The 18,503-nt window shown below is 39.2% G+C and overlaps 2 protein-coding genes across 2 annotated transcripts; both read left to right on the forward strand.

Annotated features, from left to right (window-relative positions):
- The first annotated feature begins 3,286 nt into the window (after window positions 1–3,286).
- Window positions 3,287–3,580, forward strand: LOC116647264 (keratin-associated protein 3-1). The gene has a single exon (XM_032428454.1). The coding sequence runs from the start codon at window positions 3,287–3,289 to the stop codon at window positions 3,578–3,580; it is 294 nt and encodes a 97-aa protein (XP_032284345.1).
- Window positions 3,581–8,233: 4,653 nt separating this feature from the next.
- On the forward strand, window positions 8,234–8,530 carry LOC116647265 (keratin-associated protein 3-3). Its single transcript, XM_032428455.1, has one exon. It carries the CDS (start codon window positions 8,234–8,236, stop codon window positions 8,528–8,530), a length of 297 nt encoding a protein of 98 aa, XP_032284346.1.
- The last annotated feature ends 9,973 nt before the right edge of the window (window positions 8,531–18,503 follow it).

Consider the following 18,503-nt stretch of genomic DNA (forward strand, 5'->3'; position numbering starts at 1 on the left):
CCCCTGCTAGAATGAACACCTTAACAACAATGACCTTATCTTACCTGTTAACTTCCGTATCTGACTCACAGTGCTGGGTCTTCTGCTGAATGAATTAACTAATTTAAAAAAATGAATGAACACAATTTAGTTATGTAAAATTTAATTCCAGAAAAATGCTGATTTTTATCATAAGTGTGAGGAATTGCTATTAGACAAGGTGCCATTCACTAGCTGTATGACTTTAAATCATTATTTAATATCCTTACTCTCAGTTTTGTCTTCTGGGAAGTTGGTGTAGTAACAGTCCTGGTTTTATAGGGTTGTAAGAAATAAGGAAGAAAATGTGCATAAAATACTATGCACTATGCCTGGCACATGGTATATATATTCAATAAATGCTACCTATTAGCTGAGGATAAGATGACCATATTGTAGTCATCTTAAAAACAAGAATATTAGTTTTGTTGTGGAAACTGATGTGCCACTAGTGGTCCCCAGGAAATTGAATAATGTGATGAGAAATCCCAGATATAGCCCCTCTTCTCTACGATACCCTCTAAGACAGAAATCACACTGTCCTCAACATCCCCGTAGAACACCCAAATACTTTCCCATCCACCGTCCCTGCCTTCAAATTATCTCCTTTCTACCGCTAGCATTTTGGTTAAGAAAACAGGTTCTAAAATCAGCTCCCTTTCTATGGTCTCAAGACCTTCAATAACCTGATCCCACCCTTCCCACCAATCTTACACCAACTCATCTTGAGGATTGTCTTCACTCTAGTCAGAACAATACCCCCACCCACCCACCCACCAAGAGGGAATATAGCATCGTGGTTTAAAGTGCAGAATCTGGAGCCAGACTGCTTGGCTTCAAATGCCAGCTCCATCACTTACTCCCTTACTAGTTACTTAGCCTGTTTATACCCGCAGGTTCCTCATCTGTAAAACGGCAGGGATGCAACTTTGTGTATATCATAAGCTTGTGGTGAGAACTGTACAACACACATAAACACTCGGCACAAGGCCTAATACTTAGTAAGTGATGCTGCTGCTGAGCCTCTACTCAAAAACTAGTCATCTTTCTAAAAACAAATCCAAACATGTCCCATATCTGTTCAAAACCTTTAATTAATGTCCACTGCCAAGAGGTTGGAGTTCAAAATCCTGAGTGTAGCATTCTAGGTACAGAGCAAATTCTTCCTACTGTGGCACTAACCCACCTTTCCAACTCCATCTCCCACTGTTTTCCTCCACAGCCTCCCTAAGAAAGGGAGATCCAGAGTTCGTGCTTTGTGCTTCCCCCAATCAACACTTCTGCCATCCCATGAACACACGGAGGCACGTTGTTTCCTTGCTTCACTTGCTGAAATTCCCTTCCTATTCCATTCTACCTGCTAAGCTCCTAATCATGCTTCCCTACCCACACTATTGTTCCCTTTTCATGAAGTACTTCCTGAATCTTCCAGGTAAAGTCAGTGGTACCTACTTCCAAACTCCCACACCTCACCTAAAAATCCTGAATGTACAACCCTGTGTTGTCATTTGCCAGTTTACTTCTCTGTGTCTCTTCTCTACAACATCCTCAAGGGCAGGCTCTTATTTGCTCCTTTTTTTACGCAATGTCTGACTTGCAGCAGGTGTTCAGCCAATGAGGGGTTGACTGAACTAAGAGATATCTATGGAAGTAACGTGGACAACAAGCAAAATTCTAGCAGAGGAATCCAAAACCACAAAATCATTCTAATAGTGGTAAGATGGCTAAAATGAAAGCAGTTTTAATGTTAAGCATCTTTTGGATCCATCATCTTGTTGATTTTGGCTTCTGACACCCTTATGATGTACAATTTTCTAATTTTTTAAAGCCTGAGCCATTGTATATGAAGATGAGTCAAGAAAACATTCTTTAAGACTTTCAAAGTAAAATATTTCTGAAGGTTTACTAGTTTAATATTTTTCCTACTCCAGGGGCGCCTGGGTGGCTCAGTTGTTAAGCATCTGCCTTCGGCTCAGGTCATGATATCAGGGTCCTGGGATCGAGCCCAGCATCAGGCTCCCCACTCTGTGGGAAGCCTTCTTCTCCCTCTTCCACTCCCCCTGCTTGTTCCCTCTCTCGCTGTGTCTCTCTCTGCCAAATAAATAACTAAAATCTTTAAATATATATATATATATTTTCCTACTCCAAAGCATCTAAAACATCACAGCAAGTGTTATGCCTTTATTTATTTAAATAATTCTATCATTAGGGCTTTAGTGGTTTAGATGTAACTTGGAAATCTCCCCAAGTGTGCTCCATAGAACACTAATTTATGAAGCTAACATATGGAAACTAACAAAATGATTCCATGGCCAAGTAAGTTTGGAGAAAAATACATGTTCTAGCTCTTTATTGGCAAGTCACAGAGTGCTTTAGCATATTAAAGGCTCTGGAAGGTCCACCAATGAAGAACTCTATTTCCCAAATGTATTTACCAGAGAACCCTTTAATGTTCCTTCGAACAGATGTTCATGGAACTCATTTTAGAATACACTGCACTGTTTTGTCTCTAAATGGCCCCATACGCCTGTTCTTTGGGTCACAAATAATCTTAATCCATGACATTGTTGGATGGAGTTTTACAGTTCCTGACTCCCATCTGCCTGTCCCTGACATGTTATTGTTCACCACATGCGTGGAGGGAACAGAAGGCGAATTATTTTTACAGCTCTCTAAGAAAGCCTTTACACAGAATCAGAATCTCCTTCTCTATAGATCCCATCTGTTCATCTTAATTCAGCTTCTTGGAGCCATGAAAAATAAATCTAAGACTTTTAGCACTTTTTCAGCCAGAAGACCTAAACTATCATATAGAATCTTTGGTTGCTGATAGACTAGCAATCAAAAAGCCTACTTATCTCATCATCTGAAAGTAGACAAAGAAACGTGGGGATGATCTGCAGATACCTAGCATACCAGGCCATCACTAATGCTGTATAATGATTAGAGGATAATGATTCATTGCCTTTGAAGACTGAAATGAAATGTCCTTAAAGTGACAAAGAACCAACATGAAGAGTCCTAATTTGACAACAAAACAACCTAAACCCCTTTTATGAGATAAAGAGTGTGTCTCAGGTAATAAACACTTAAGTAATTAGATGGTTTTAATGGAGATAGCTATAAACTGAAACACAGGGGAAAAAAATCTTGGTAATAGGCTGACGCCCAGGGAGGTGAGTATATAAGAGCCAAGGCAGAAGAGAGAAGCATTGAGACACCAATAGACTTCTCTTCTCAACCCAACAAAAATCTAACTCCTGACACCATGGCTTGCTGTGTTCCCTGCTGCTGCAGTGTCCCCACCGGCCCCGCCACCACCATCTGCTCCTCTGACAAATGCTGCCGGTGCGGAGTCTGCCTGCCCAGCACCTGCCCCCATGACATCAGCCTCCTCCAGCCCACCTGCTGCGACACCTGCCCCCCACCCTGCTGTGAGCCTGACACCTATGTGCCAACATATTGGCTGCTCAATTCACACTACCCAACTCCTGGAATGAGTGGGATCAACCTGACCACCTATGTTCAGCCTGGCTGTCAGAGTCCCTGTGAACCCTGCTAAGCAACACGTCTCTGCACAGGTTCAGGAATGTGGGGCTCATCAACAGGACTTCAACACCTGCTACTACCTACATCAGGCTAAATCAATCCCAAGTCCCTGGGCCATGTTTTCATGAATTCACCCAACTTCTTCTCTCCTCCTTTGAGTGGAGTTGGAGACCTTCTTTCTGTCTTTTAGGCCATTTCATTGTTCTTTGAGAAATAACCGTTTTGACTATTCCTTAATAAACTCTATTCTGGCTTAGCAAATGTGGCTTTGTGATGATTTATTATCATATTTCCTCCCAGGGAAAGTGGAATGCCTACCTAAACCTGAATAGCAGGTCATCTTATCCAAGATTTATCCCAGCAGAAGGGACAGCATATGTGGTGGAATCATTGAAAAATTAGATACTGGGGTGCCTGGGTGGCTCAGTTGGTTGAGCAATTGCCTTCAGCTCAGGTCATGATCCCAGAGTCCTGGAATTGAGTCCCGCATCGGGCTCCTAACTCGGCGGGGAGTCTGCTTCTCCCTCTACCCTTTCCCCTCTCATGCTCTCTCTCTCTCTCAAATAAATAAAATCTTTAATTAAAAAAAAAAAGGAAAATTAGATACTGGCTCTTTGTGATGGGTTGAAAAGTGAAAAATTCACTAGGTCATTTTGTAGGATCTTTTTATTTAATAGGTATTTTTTGAAGACAACCACTATGCCAAGCCCTATGCTGGAACCTGGAGATTGATGTTTTTTAAATGTTTTACTTATTTTAATTTCCATTGTCCCTGAAATTGACTTTTCTTTCTTCCTTAACTGACTAAATAAACTGATCACTTTGCTGTCATGTAGAAATAATTTTGATTCCCTTATAGTCATTAGTGAAATTCCAAGTTCAAAATGCAATGTAATTTGGGGAAGAACAAACACCCATTTCTTGATATATTCCGTCTTCTAGAAAAATCAATTCTGAATATTAGCATTCATTGGGTATTCCTTGCCCTCTCAAATGAGGCTTGGTTTACATGAGTCAGAATTATCTTTGAAAGTTTACTAATCCAAGTGACATATAATATCATGGCGTTAAAATGAACTGAAAATATCAGGCTATAGAGCAGTAGTCTCCATCCACAAGAAATAGGCACACAATTCTGGAAGCAAAAACACACAGTTCCTCTTAGAACAAAACTTTTATGATGACCATTAATTCATCTCCTTAGTTGTCCTGGAAAATTCCAAGTGTGTAAGGTTTTTACAGAAAGTACCCAACGTGCAATCTCATATATTTTCTTGGACTTGCCTTGGAACTTTGGGCCATTCACTTCCCTTCCAGCGTCAGTTTCCTTGTTATCACAGCAGAAATGATACTCTTATCCCTGCTCGTGTCTCAGGATTACTGTGAGAATCAAACAACCCAACAGAGCCCCGCTCTGGATGGTGAGAGATGCTCACTCGCCATTACTGCCACACTACGGTTCTTACCTTTCTCACCAAAAGGCATCCCCTTATTTCTTGAAAAACATTATTTTTCCCATGTACCTTTGTAAAACTGTAATTCATTGCTTCCTTCATGTTTGTTCATAAATACATTTATAAGCATTAGTGAGAATTTTAGGATTAATATACCCAAGTTACCTCTTTTTTAGTCAAAAGCAAAGAAGTTTGACATTTTCATCCATGCTTGTAAGGGATAAATATTTAGACTTTATTTTTAATACTGAAAATAAGTCTGAGTGTCCAAGTACTACCACTGTGGATCTTTAGGCATTCAAAGATCCTTGGTGCTAGTTAAAATGCCCCAGATGGAACCCAGAAAATGTGTGGCTCTCCGCTTGAGCTGCCTCTGTGGCCCTGAGCCAGTCACTTGAGCTCTGTGGGTCTCAGGTCTTAAATCAGTTAAACAGGCTGGTAGACCAGAAGCTCTCCAGAGACACTTTCAGCTTTAAAAGTCTATGGTTCTAGACCGTCCAGAAGCATTTCAAGTAACAAGTACTCCATGCCACTAACCAACTCCATCCCACTTTATCACTTTTGCTACTTTCATTCATAATAGCTAACATTTGGTGAATATCTACTGGACATTCTAATTTGTGCTTCATGGGCATTATTTCATTTATTTCTTTTTTTAAATTTTATTATGTTATGTTAATCACCATACATTACATCATTAGTTTTTGATGTAGTGTTCCATGATTCATTGTTTGCATATAACACCCACTGCTCCATGCAATACATGCCCTCTTTAATACCCATCACCAGGCTAACCCATCTCCCCACCCCCCTCCCCTCTAGAACCCTCAGTTTGTTTCTCAGAGTCCATAGTCTCTCATGGTTCGTCTCCCCCTCCGATTCCCCCCTTCATTTTTCCCTTCCTACTATCTTCTTTTTTTTTTTTTTAACATCTAATGTATTATTTGTTTCAGAGGTACAGGTTTCATTTATTTCTTTTTTTTTTTTAATTTTTTTATTGTTATGTTAATCCCCATACATTACATCATTAGTTTTAGATATAGTGTTCCATGATTCATTGTTTGTGCATAACACCCAGTGCTCCATGCAGAACGTGCCCTCCTCAATACCCATCACCAGGCTAACCCATCCTCCCACCCCCCTCCCCTCTAGAACCCTCAGTTTGTTTTTCAGAGTCCATCGTCTGTTGGTGGGAATGCAAGCTGGTGCAGCCACTCTGGAAAACAGTATGGAGGTTCCTCAAAAAGTTGAAAATAGAGCTACCATATGATCCAGCAATTGCACTCCTGGGTATTTACCCCAAAGATACAAAAGTAGGGACCCAAAAGGGTACGTGCACCCCGATGTTTATAGCAGCAATGTCCACAATAGCCAAACTGTGGAAAGAGTCAAGATGTCCATCAACAGATGAATGGATAAAGAAGAGGTGGTATATATATACAATGGAATATTATGCAGCCATCAAAAGGAATGAGATCTTGCCATTTGCAACGACGTGGATGGAACTGGAGGGTATTATGCTGAGCGAAATAAGTCAAACAGAGAAAGACATGTATCATATGACCTCACTGATATGAGGAATTCTTAATCTCAGGAAACAAACTGAGGGTTGCTGGAGTGGGGGGTGGGGTGGGAGGGATGGGGTGACTGGGTGATGGACACTGGGGAGGGTATGTGTTCTGGTAAGCGCTGTGAATTGTGCAAGACTGTTGAATCTCAGATCTGTACCTCTGAAACAAATAAGGCGCTAATCTTTTTATTTGATAAGCTTTGTGATACATATCAATATTTAAGCAAAAATCAAGCCAACTTCACTAACGAGTTTTTCTTTTCATAAAATGCGTGAGGCTTATTTACCAATGACATTTAGTATCTTCCACTAAATTTTCTGTTTGTTTCAGCCAGGTTGCTTCTCTTTTAAACAGGCCAAGTTGGTTTTCAGTAATGTCCCCTCAGAAACACCCCACCAAAGAATCCATACTTCGTGTTTCCTCAACAACTTGCCATCCAACAAATTATGTAATTTAGATTCTACTACCTGGATAGTTTTGTGCTGATCAAGGGGAAGTATGTGAAGATGCTGGAATCAGGATATTACACCCTGCAGATTATTCAGTCCCACTTTCTCATCTGCCAACCTAAGACTCCGGCAAATCAAGGCCAATTGAGGTTCCTCAAAGGAATTTACAACCTAATTGAAGATCCAAGATATGAAAACAAATAAACATGCACAGCAGGAAGTAAGCCCGTGAAAAAAGGATTTCTATAGTTCTAAATCACATTGGATCAGATCCACTTCCTGAACCCACTGTTGTTTTGTGAATCTTATGACTTACGCTTTTAGACCTTGTTTCAACTTATTTTAGATTTAGTACAGCATTCATTTGAAAATGAATAAAGATGAGGTGATTTTCTTTTAACGGTACATTTAACAAAAGTCAGCAACTGGGTGGATCTTTCTTCCCAGTGAATTTACATTTTGACTCGCTAGAAGATTGGCATAACTTTGAGTAAAGACCGTTAAAAAAAAAAAAACCAACAGAGTAATACAACCTTCGGAAACTTGGAATAGAGTAAAAATAATGAAAAGGAGTTTCATCTTATTCCATTCTGGCTCTCACCCCACTTGCTCAATAGAACCTGAATTATAGCCTCAATAAATAAAGTAAATATGTCTGAGATGCATATAGCCATATGCAACATTCATCTATAAATAGTTATGTCCTTGTTGACTTTATTGAGAGAATGGTCCAATTAACCATTTGAGTTATACATACTGAAATTAGTAATTAAAAATTGTATGTTATGCATATTATTTTAAATTAAGGGGGAGAAAAACAAGGAAATGAATATAGCCTCTGAAACTATAGCTAAATTGTCTCTCACACTGATTATCCATAATTCATATAAGGTTTGGCATTCCAGGACCCTGTGAAGATAAAATGTAATCACCTTATGACAAAAACGACATGATGAGTCAAAAACATGATTTACCTTAATAAGGGCAGGACTCTTCATGGACAAGTAAATACCAAACTGATTAGAGAATCTTAGTGAAGAAGGGTGGGATAAGCAAAAATGAGAAGATGCCTTCTGGTTGGACCAACACCCACTGGGGAGGGTATATAAGAGCCTCAAAGCAAGAGGAGACATTTGTACCTCAGAAACCTCATCTTTCCAAGAAACCAAGAGCAAACCAGATTCCCAACGTCATGGCTTGCTGTGTGCCCTGCTGCTGCAGCGTCCCCACCGGCCCCGCCACCACCATCTGTTCCTCTGACAAATGCTGCCGGTGCGGAGTCTGCCTGCCCAGCACCTGCCCACACACGACTTGGTTACTGGAGCCAACCTGCTGTGACAACTGCCCCCCACCCTGCCACATTCCTCAGCCCTGTGTGCCCACCTGCTTCCTGCTCAACTCCTCCTACCCCACCCCAGGCCTGGAGACCATCAACCTCACAACCTTCACTCAGCCCTCCTGTGAGCCCTGCATCCCAAGCTCCTGCTGAATGATGGCTGCTTTGCTCCGTGCCTGACAATGAAGGACCCAGAAGCATCTATCAGTATTCACTTGCCTCAGCAGTTTATCAGATGTTGAGGCAGACCAGATGGCCCAGATACGGAAAACCTACCCTTCGTTTTAATGGAAAGAAAAAAAAAAAATCAAGAAATTTGTTATGGTTATTTGGCTGAGTAACCATTTGGTTCATTTGGGCAGGTGAACATCATCTATTACCAAAACACCGTTGGAATCCCTAAGAGCTCAGACTATATTTTCTGGTCACATTGCTTCTTGGATCCCATTTCTTATATTGGATATTTTCATAGAGAAAAAAAATTCTCGATGGGTTTTCCAATAAATTTTATTTCTCTGGCAAGATATGTTGTTTGTGTATGTTAGAGTTTCAGGTATATTTCTTTAATTTAAAAAAAGGTAAAGATAAGATGATTATTTTATTTAAAAAAAAATCTATTAGAAGAATGCTTGGAACTAGCTAGGCTCCTAGGCTAGCTAACTTCAAATTGGTTATCTTTTATGTTCTCTCCTTTTCCTCAGCCAAATACAATTTGGAGGTGAGCCAATATTTATTTACCTACACTTTGCTGGGTAAATCACATTATTAACTCACATAATCCTTAAAACTTCACTCATAGATGAGAAAAATTAAGCTTTAAGAATTACTCAACATTCTCAAAGTTACTTAGTAAGAAACCCAGAATTCAGCTCCTCATATGTCTGACTCTAAAGCCCAATTCTTTCTACCATATGACAGAGCCTCCAATACTAAGAGCCAGAAGCTGAGTGAACAGTGATGACATCAACTTCAAACGTGCAAGAGAAAAAAATGTAAGAATCTTTAACAAAATCATCACATCCAATTGTAATAGAAAAGGATCTATTGGCTCACAGATTAAAAGCGGCAGGTATTCAGTTCTAAGATCTGGGTCATTTAGTGGGCCTACCAATTTCAACTTCATTTTCCCTTAAAGAGAACTCAAGTGGTCAACTCTAGAAACAGGGCACTAGGAATATATCTCTACTTGCCACCGTCCTTAGCACAGAAATTCAACTCCAAAAAAAAGAAAAAGAAAAAAGAAATTCAACTCCAGTGATCAACAGAATGCCAAAACTCTTCAGGTGATAAGCTGTGAACTAGAGCTAAAGTCTTGATTAAACATGATGTAATGGGGCACCTGCGCAGTTCAATCGGTTAAGCATCTGCCTTCGGCTCCGGGGTCCTGGGATCAAGCCTGGCATCAGGCTTCTTGCTCGGCAGGGAGCCTGCTTCTCCCTCTCCCTCCACCCCCACTTGTGCTCTCTGTGTCAAATAAATAAATAAAATCTTTAAAAAAAATTATTTAATCTATGACTTAATTTTACTTGTTTTTACCAACCTACTTAATTTTTTTTTCAATTTTATTTATTTATTTGACAGAGAGAGACACAGCGAGAGAGGGAACACAAGCAGGGGGAGTGGGAGAGGGAGAAGCAGGCTTCCCGCGGAGCAGGGAGCCCGATGCGGGGCTCGATCCCAGGATCCTGGGATCATGACCTGAGCCGAAGGCAGACGATTAACGACTGAGCCACCCAGGCGCCCCCAACCTACTTAATTTTATCTTGAGATTATCCTTTACCCAGCCTTAAAGAGAGAATACATATATAATATATATCATGAAGTATACATGTATAATACATGTATAATGTATATATGTCATTCATATACAAAGGCACAAGTCAGAATTTGAAAAGCATTGAGCTAAAACCAAAAGAATATAGGCAAAAAAGAAAAAGGCAGGGCAAGGAAGGGAAGAAGTAAATGCCTTTAAATAAACATTTTTCTCAATGTCCACAGAGTGCCTGCCAGTCTCCCCAGAGAGGGATTTCTCAAACGATCTCACAAGCTTATTAGTGGTTTGAATGAACAGAACTTAGCAGCCATGGGATACATGCGAAACAACCTGCAATACTGCCAACAAGGGATTTAGTCCATTCACTCATTTGGCCAGTATTTCATGAGGGCTCCCCCTGTGCCAGGCACCGTATCTGTGCTAAGATTATAAAGATAAAAGAAATATTATTACCTAGAGTGCTCTCAAGTTTCTCTCAGATCTGGTGAGGGAGACAGACAAGATATATTTTTTTTTAATTTAGTTATTTATTTGAGAGAGAGAGTGGGGGGGAGGGGCAGAGGGAGAGAAACTTCAAGCAGACTCCCTGCTGAGCGCAGAGCCCAACAATATCCGCTCAATCTCATGACCCAGGAGATCACGACCTGAGCCAAAACCAGGAGTCGGATGCTCAACCAACCGAGCCAGACAAGTTATTATAATCACAATCCATGTGGTCTACATACAGCTATGAATATATTTATAATGCCATGTGGTTCCTGCTATGACAGATGTGAGCAGCATGGCATGCAGGCACACAGGGGAACTAAAATCCAGATTTGGTGATTCAGTGTCAGGGTGAGGGATAGTTATGAAAAGCCTCCACGCTATCCAGGCTAAGCGTTAAAAGATGACAAGGCAGGAGAGGTGGAGAGAAACTGTTCCAGACACAACAGCAACTTATTAACTCATGGATTGAGCGCATTGAAGATGGGGAGAAGAGGTGAGGGGAGGAGGAGAGAAGAAATGCAAAGACCCTGACGCTGGGGCTCCCTAAGCAAAGGGTTTTAAGACTGAAACCTCCAAACCAAGAGAGATTTGAAGCAAGAAAATAACAATCCTAGTTTGTCTCTTTTTATTATCAACATTTAATTTATGTCTTCACTGTGACAGATACCCCTGTAGGGCCAAGGGCAGGCCACCCCAGTATGTGCCACTTTGGCATACTAATTTTTTTATCATACTGATTATTTTAAATAAAAATTACTTAAGAGACAGCCTATGCAAGGACATTCAGACCCTCTACTGCCCCTATGAGAGCAGGAAATAAATCTCCAATGTGAAAGGTACCCTCCCTCTACTAGGCGGTAAAGACACATCCTCATTATCACCAGAGATAGGGAATGTAGAGCTGAGAAGGATGTATACACAAACCTTGCTACCTTTTACTAATTTACTACCACAGCCCAAATTCCATTTACAATTCCTTACTATTTGAAGCTCCCAAAGTTAAGTCTTCTTTGACCTGTCAATTCCTCACATATTCTCTCTCTGCCTCAGAAGTGTAAAAACTGCCTGCCTCATTTCTTTAGGTCTCAATTTCATTATTGGCCTTCCATGTGCACATAATAAAACTTTGGTGTTTTCTCCTGTTAATCTATCTCATGTAAATTTAATTCTTAGGCCAGCTGGAAGACCTTCAAGGGGAGAGGAAGAACTTTTCCTTCTCCACACCCCCATTGACTACAGATGATATAATTAAAACTGGGCAAGTTCTTGTGTGTGTGCATGCATGTGTGTGTATGTATTTTCAGCAATTTGAAAATGTCCATCTAATCAGAATCACCATGTTTGTCCTGCATTTGCTTAAAGGAAAAAGGTACCTTTGTTTCTAAAAATAAAATGTTTAGTATCTCTGACACATATGTTAAACTTGCATGTTAAACCACAAAAGAGGTAGCTCAATCTCAATAGGTCCTATATTTAGTTTATAACAAGTCAGTCACCAGGCCATCTAAGGCAAATTAGCTCACCTCTCTAGGATTCACTGTCCTAATTTACAAAGGAGAGTTATTGCCAGGTCTCTTAGACCATGGCAAAGAAAAATTTTTAATAAAGTACCACAAGTCTTTTCAATAAGAGATGAGTTTACTATGATAAACTTATTACTTTACAACTGTTTCTAATATGTAACTTTAAATATTATTTATAATTATGGAAATATAACATTCTACACAGAACAGTAACAATTTCTTTATCCTTATAAGCTTGACTCAAAGTAACACCTCATTGTAAATAAGAGAGCGATCTCTTTCTGCCATGAAATCATGTGAGAATCTGCAAACCCCTTTGTACTGTTTTTCTTAAAATGTCAAAATAATTTCCTTCTGCTTATAATTTTTATGCTTTTATAACCCTTCCTATCATAATGTATAACAGCAACTTATAATAATATGTGCATGATAAACCTTCCATCAGACTCCAAGTTCCACGAAAGCAAGAACAAGGTCTATCTTGTTCACTGCTGTATATCCAAAATTTATCACAGTGCTTGGCACATGGCAACTGCTCAATAAATGTCGATTAAATTATTTTTAAAATACTGAAAATGTTAATCAGTCCTAAATAAAAGAGTGAGCAATTTGGCAGGTATTCACTCAAAGATAAATCTGTTTGAAGTCCAGGGACACCAGCAGAGATTACAAATCCTTTCTTCCAAGCAGAGTCATAAAGAACTTTTTTAAAATTTGAAGTTTATGAATTTCTGTGTCAGCTGTTTTCTCTAATTGTAGGTATGAACCTTCAGATAAATGCTTGCTGTTTCCTATAAGGTTGCTCTTTTACTTATCTGCAGCTGTATTTTTTCTTCTTTAGACTGTTTATTTTACCTTTTCCTTACTTTGAATTTGATCTGCAACTTACTTGGATAATGATTATCTTTGCGTAGCACTTTATGATTGTCTATGGACAATAATCTTCCAAGTAGAAGAATGTAGATATTATGATCCTTATTTGCAGAGGAGAAAGATGAAGCTCTAAAATGTGAATGACTTGCCATAACAAGGAAGGCAATGAGCAGGACTGGGACCAGTAAAGAGCTGACTCCTAATGTGGTCCTCTTGAATCTACACGCCTTCCAGGAAAACCACACAGAGATGCTCCCCCATCATGCAGAGATACACAGGTATACTTAAAGGAGGAGGTGGGAAGCAAGCGAGAAGAATCATGGCTTGAAGAATGAGTGAGTCAAAGTTGAGTTGGAAATGGTGTGAAGGTCAGGATGATCCTGCACAGAAGCCCACTCTGTGTTCCCTCTTAAATACTGAACCATGCCTGAAGCCTAAATGGTGTATTGGAACTAAAGAGTCCAGGTCCTTTCTACCACAGATACATTTGATTTGGGGAGAAAATGCACTACATTGGGGGGAAAAAAAAAACAGAACAAAATCAAATGTATACAGATTAACTTAGGCCCTTAACTTCACTTTCTATTGGTAGTAATTTCATGTGAATATTAGTAGCGTGGTCTTGAATTATTCTTTTACTTAGGATGTAGACATAAGCTACAAATTCAACTTTCTCACATTTAGCAGTGAATGAAGGAAACAAAGCAAGCCAGTTCTCAATAGAGAGATAAACAGCCAATGCACACACGAAGGAATGTCTCAACTTAACTAGTTATAAAAGAAACACAACAACAACAAAATTTCATTTTTCACTCATTAAATTGGCAAAACACTTAAAATATCCAACAAAAAGTATAGGGAAATGGCAATTCTCAAATACAGCTGGTGGGAATATGTAACTAGAGGCAAAAAGAACCATTCTGAAAGGCAGTATGGTAATGAATACCAAAGGCCTTAAAATATTGTTCCAATAATTCTGCCCAATAATTATGTCTGTTCCTGAGATGATCAGAAATGTGCATCAAGATTCCTATCCACAGTTGTTACTACTGCCACAATTACCACCATGCAAATAACCTAAATGATTAATCATATAAAATTTTAAAGTAACTGATCAATGCTAGGAAACATTAAGAATATCATTATCAAATGTACTTCAGAATACAAGATAATGAAAATATATATTTTAGGCAAAAAGGCAAGTTATAGAACAGTAGGTATGATTCCAGTAACATAAAAAGTAATAAACAAATGTATAGAAAAATGACTACAGGGATATACACAAATATTCATAGAGAATTTCTCTTGATGATAAGATTACAAGTGAGTTTTCTTTATACTTCTTTATTTTGTCCAAATTTTTTTTTTTTTCACACCAGTCAGAATGGCTAAAATTAACAAGTCAGGAAACGACAGATGTTGGCGGGGATGCGGAGAAAGGGGAACCCTCCTACATTGTTGGTGGGAATGCAAGCTGGTGCAGCCACTCTGGAAAACAGTCTGGAGGTTCCTCAAAAAGTTGAAAATACAGCTACTGTACGACCCAGCAATTGCACTACTGGGTATTTACCCCAAATTTTTAAGTATATTTTATAGTCAAAAATGGAAAAATAGGTCTCTTTTAAAAGTCTGCCCATGTTTCTCAATAGCATATTTCTCCATATTAATGTAGGTATGACCTTCAAAAGTCCCAAGACTTAATACAATGTTACATGTCGATTATATCTCAACAAAAAATTAATTTTTTTAAAGTCCCAAAGCTAAAAGAAAGTTACTAAAGTTCAACTTTTTCAAACAAGAATATATCATCAGGCCAATTGATACAGATAAAGGCAAAGAGACTAAACATTAGACCAGCACTAGAGATAAGACCTACGTACTACAGGTATATTACTGCGCAGTATTCCCCAGAAAGTCTGGTGTTGGAATTATAATAGAAGCTTTTGGTGATACGTCATAAAGCTTGTGTTCCGGTCACAAATAGCAAGAGTAATCAGTTCAGATTTAGCAAGGAACTCAAATAAATGTTAATTAGGAGAATAGAGACTCTTTACAAGCATCTAAATGTCAAACCAATCAAAGGATAATGGGTACACTAATATAAACAAGAACCAGGAAAGAAGCCTTCTGGTTGGACCAACACCCACTGGGGAGGGTATATAAGGGCCTCAAAGCAAGAGGAGACATTCACACCTTAGAAGCCTCATCTGTCGTTACAACCAAAGCAATTAAAAACACAGATTCCCAACGTCATGGCTTGCTGTGTGCCCTGCTGCTGCAGCGTCCCCACCGGCCCCGCCACCACCATCTGTTCCTCTGACAAATGCTGCCGGTGCGGAGTCTGCCTGCCCAGCACCTGCCCACACACGACTTGGTTACTGGAGCCAACCTGCTGTGACAACTGCCCCCCACCCTGCCACATTCCTCAGCCCTGTGTGCCCACCTGCTTCCTGCTCAACTCCTCCTACCCCACCCCAGGCCTAGAGACCATCAACCTCACAACCTTCACTCAGCCCTCCTGTGAGCCCTGCATCCCAAGCTCCTGCTGAATGATGGCTGCTTTGCTCCATGCCTGACAATGAAGGACCCAGAAGCTTTAGCGTTCACCTGTTTCAGTACCTGCAACTAATTTCCTCTGCTTTCCAAGTTGGAACAAGGATGACGTTATCCCTGACAACTCTGGCTCAAAAAGAAACCAAGAGACTTTAAATGGCCACGTGGTAGATATCAGTGATCATGGGCAATTTGAATAGGAGGATGCTGTTGGCTTCCCAAAGTTTTTCATTTCCTCCATATTAAAGTTTATCTTTCTTTGGGTGCTTTGGGAATTCTGTTTCCAGTGCTGGGTGGTATCTTTCTGGAAACTGAGGAGCTTCTTCATGATCATACTAATAAATTTTCCATCTCTGGCATAGCACAAATGTCTACAATTATGTTTGTTTATTCCTATCAATTCATTAAATGTACTTCTTACCTCCAAAAGTCAGCATTTTAAGAAGAACTGAGAACATCTGCAAAACTAAAAATAGTGACTATACAAATGTTTCTTGTGTTTATTGTTCTTGTTTTTTAAAGAAAACTAAATGGCCTTGCATATAAGAAGGTCCACTATATCAGCATACTTGCAAATAGACTTTCTCTGACTTGTCTTCCCAAAAAATGGCTTAAGGTAAATTGGGAAGAACTGAACATGATATGAAGACATAACATATCAACTCCCAATGACTTGATGGGTTTATGCAAAAAAATTAGTAACTTTATAATGCCATTATTTCAGTAAACATTTATTAAATACCTAATTATGTGCCCTATATTTTATTGTCCCTGCTCAAAATGAGTAGACTGTCTAGCAGGTCAGGCAGATACAAACACAATACCCATTCATTCCTTCATACAATTTACAATTACTTATTGAATGCTGGGCACTGTATTATAATAAAAAATACAAGTGTTCTACTAGTAATATTAGTAAAGTGCTGTGATACCATAAAATTGAGGACAATTAAGAAATTAAGATTGTTGCCATAGTGATAAACAGGAGAAAGACATAGTCAAAGACTAACTGGAGCTGGTGGTCAAAGGGATATGAAAGAGAAGAAGGTGTCAAAGAGAGATTAGGCAGTGGGGTTAGGTCACCAATGGAGCATAGAAGCAGAGAAGGAAGAGAGAATTAAAAAAGGAAATTCTGTATTCTGCTCTAGATATGTCAAGTTTGAGGCACAATTCTGCATCTAAATGGGAGGTTAGCAAGCTAAAATTTGCACAACAGTGTTCTAGAGAGGAATATGAGGGAAGGTGTACAAGTCTGTGTAAAGTTCTTATCAAGTACTTGCAAAGGGCTAGGTTGTATGCATGCAGGATAAAATTCCATGAGGCTAACAGAGTGGCTGCTGGGGGATAAAGAGCCGAATGGGGATACCAGAAGTCAATCAATACTAACAGACACCGAAGTTCCAGCACATCCAGAGATGACAAAGCTCTCAGTACCTCTGGCATTCAACTGATGTTCCAGAAGGACACACCAAGAGAGTAAAAATCACAACGTTGAGTAAAGAACACACCAAATTATACTTGCTCTAGAAAAGTCTAAAACCAAGTCTGAGAGAATCAAGAGAATCTTCCAGTGATTTAACTTCCTGTCAGAACAAAACTCAACACTCAGAACTCTACAACATGTCAAGACTTCCTAAAATACATCATCCAGAATGAACAACATATAATTAAAAATTGCCAGACAGGGGTGCCTAGGTGGCTCAGTCGGTTAAGCAACTGACTCTTGGTTTTGGCTTGGTTGTGGTCTCAGGTTGTGGGCTCCACACTCAGTGGGGAGTCTGCTTCCTCTCCCTCTTCCCCTCCCCCCCAGTCACAGGCATGCTCACTCTAATAAATAACTCTAAAAAACAAACCAAAAAAACCCCACAAAATTTGCCAGACATATGAAGCAGGAAAAGGTCATCCATAATAAAGAAAAAAAATCAGCCAATAAAAACAGGTCCACAGACACACAGATATTAGAATTAACAGACAAGAATTTTATAACAATTACTATAAAAGTTATTATAAGTATTTTCATGGACATAGGGAAAGATGAACACAATGTGAAAGGAAAAGAGTGAACAAGATGAAGAAACTCACCAGAAAAGTGAAATTTTAAACTTTTAACAAATTAGTAACACGCTAAATTAAATTTAAATTATTTAAATTAAATGAAAAGCAAATAAAAATTATAGAACTAAAGGGTACAATCTGAAATAAAGAATTCAATAGATGGCCTTAAAAGCAGATTGGAAATTGCCAGTTAGGAGTGAGTTCGGTGAATTAAGATAACTCAAAATAATCGTAAGATAGGTCAAAATTATCAAAACTAAAACAGAGAAAGGGATTAAAAAAAATGAATAGAACCTGAGCAACCTCCTGTGGGACAGCACCAAGTGACCCAACAACTATGAAATAGGAGTTCCAGAATGATAGGAAAGTGGGGCAGAAAATTGGGGAGAAAAAGGCTGAATTTTTTCCCAATTTAATGATATAACTTATTAAACTGCGAATTGAAGACTCTCAACAAACCCCAAACAGGTAACACAACGTACACACACACACACACACACACAGACACCACCTAGATATACCACAAACTGTTGAGTAAAAAAAAGATCAAGAGCACACCTTAAAAGAAGAGGAGTAAATACACATTAAACAGAGGGCAGCGAAGAGAAAGAGAAAAAAAGAACGTCTGCCTCGTATTTAGAAAAAAAAAATGGCGGCCAGAAGACAATCAAATCTCGTTTTAAAGGTCCTGGAAATAATAATAATAAAAACAATCTATTAACTCAGAGTTCTATAGTTTGTAAAAACCACTTTCAGAATGGAAGAAAAATGAAAACACGTTTAGAGGAAGCTAATGAGAAGTGCCCACCTGTTGCAGCCACTCTGGAAAACAGTATGGAGGTTCCTCAAAAAGTTGAAA

Source organism: Phoca vitulina, unplaced genomic scaffold (assembly GCF_004348235.1).
Source record: "Phoca vitulina isolate PV1807 unplaced genomic scaffold, GSC_HSeal_1.0 scaffold40, whole genome shotgun sequence".
NCBI classification, from domain to species: Eukaryota; Metazoa; Chordata; class Mammalia; order Carnivora; family Phocidae; genus Phoca; species Phoca vitulina.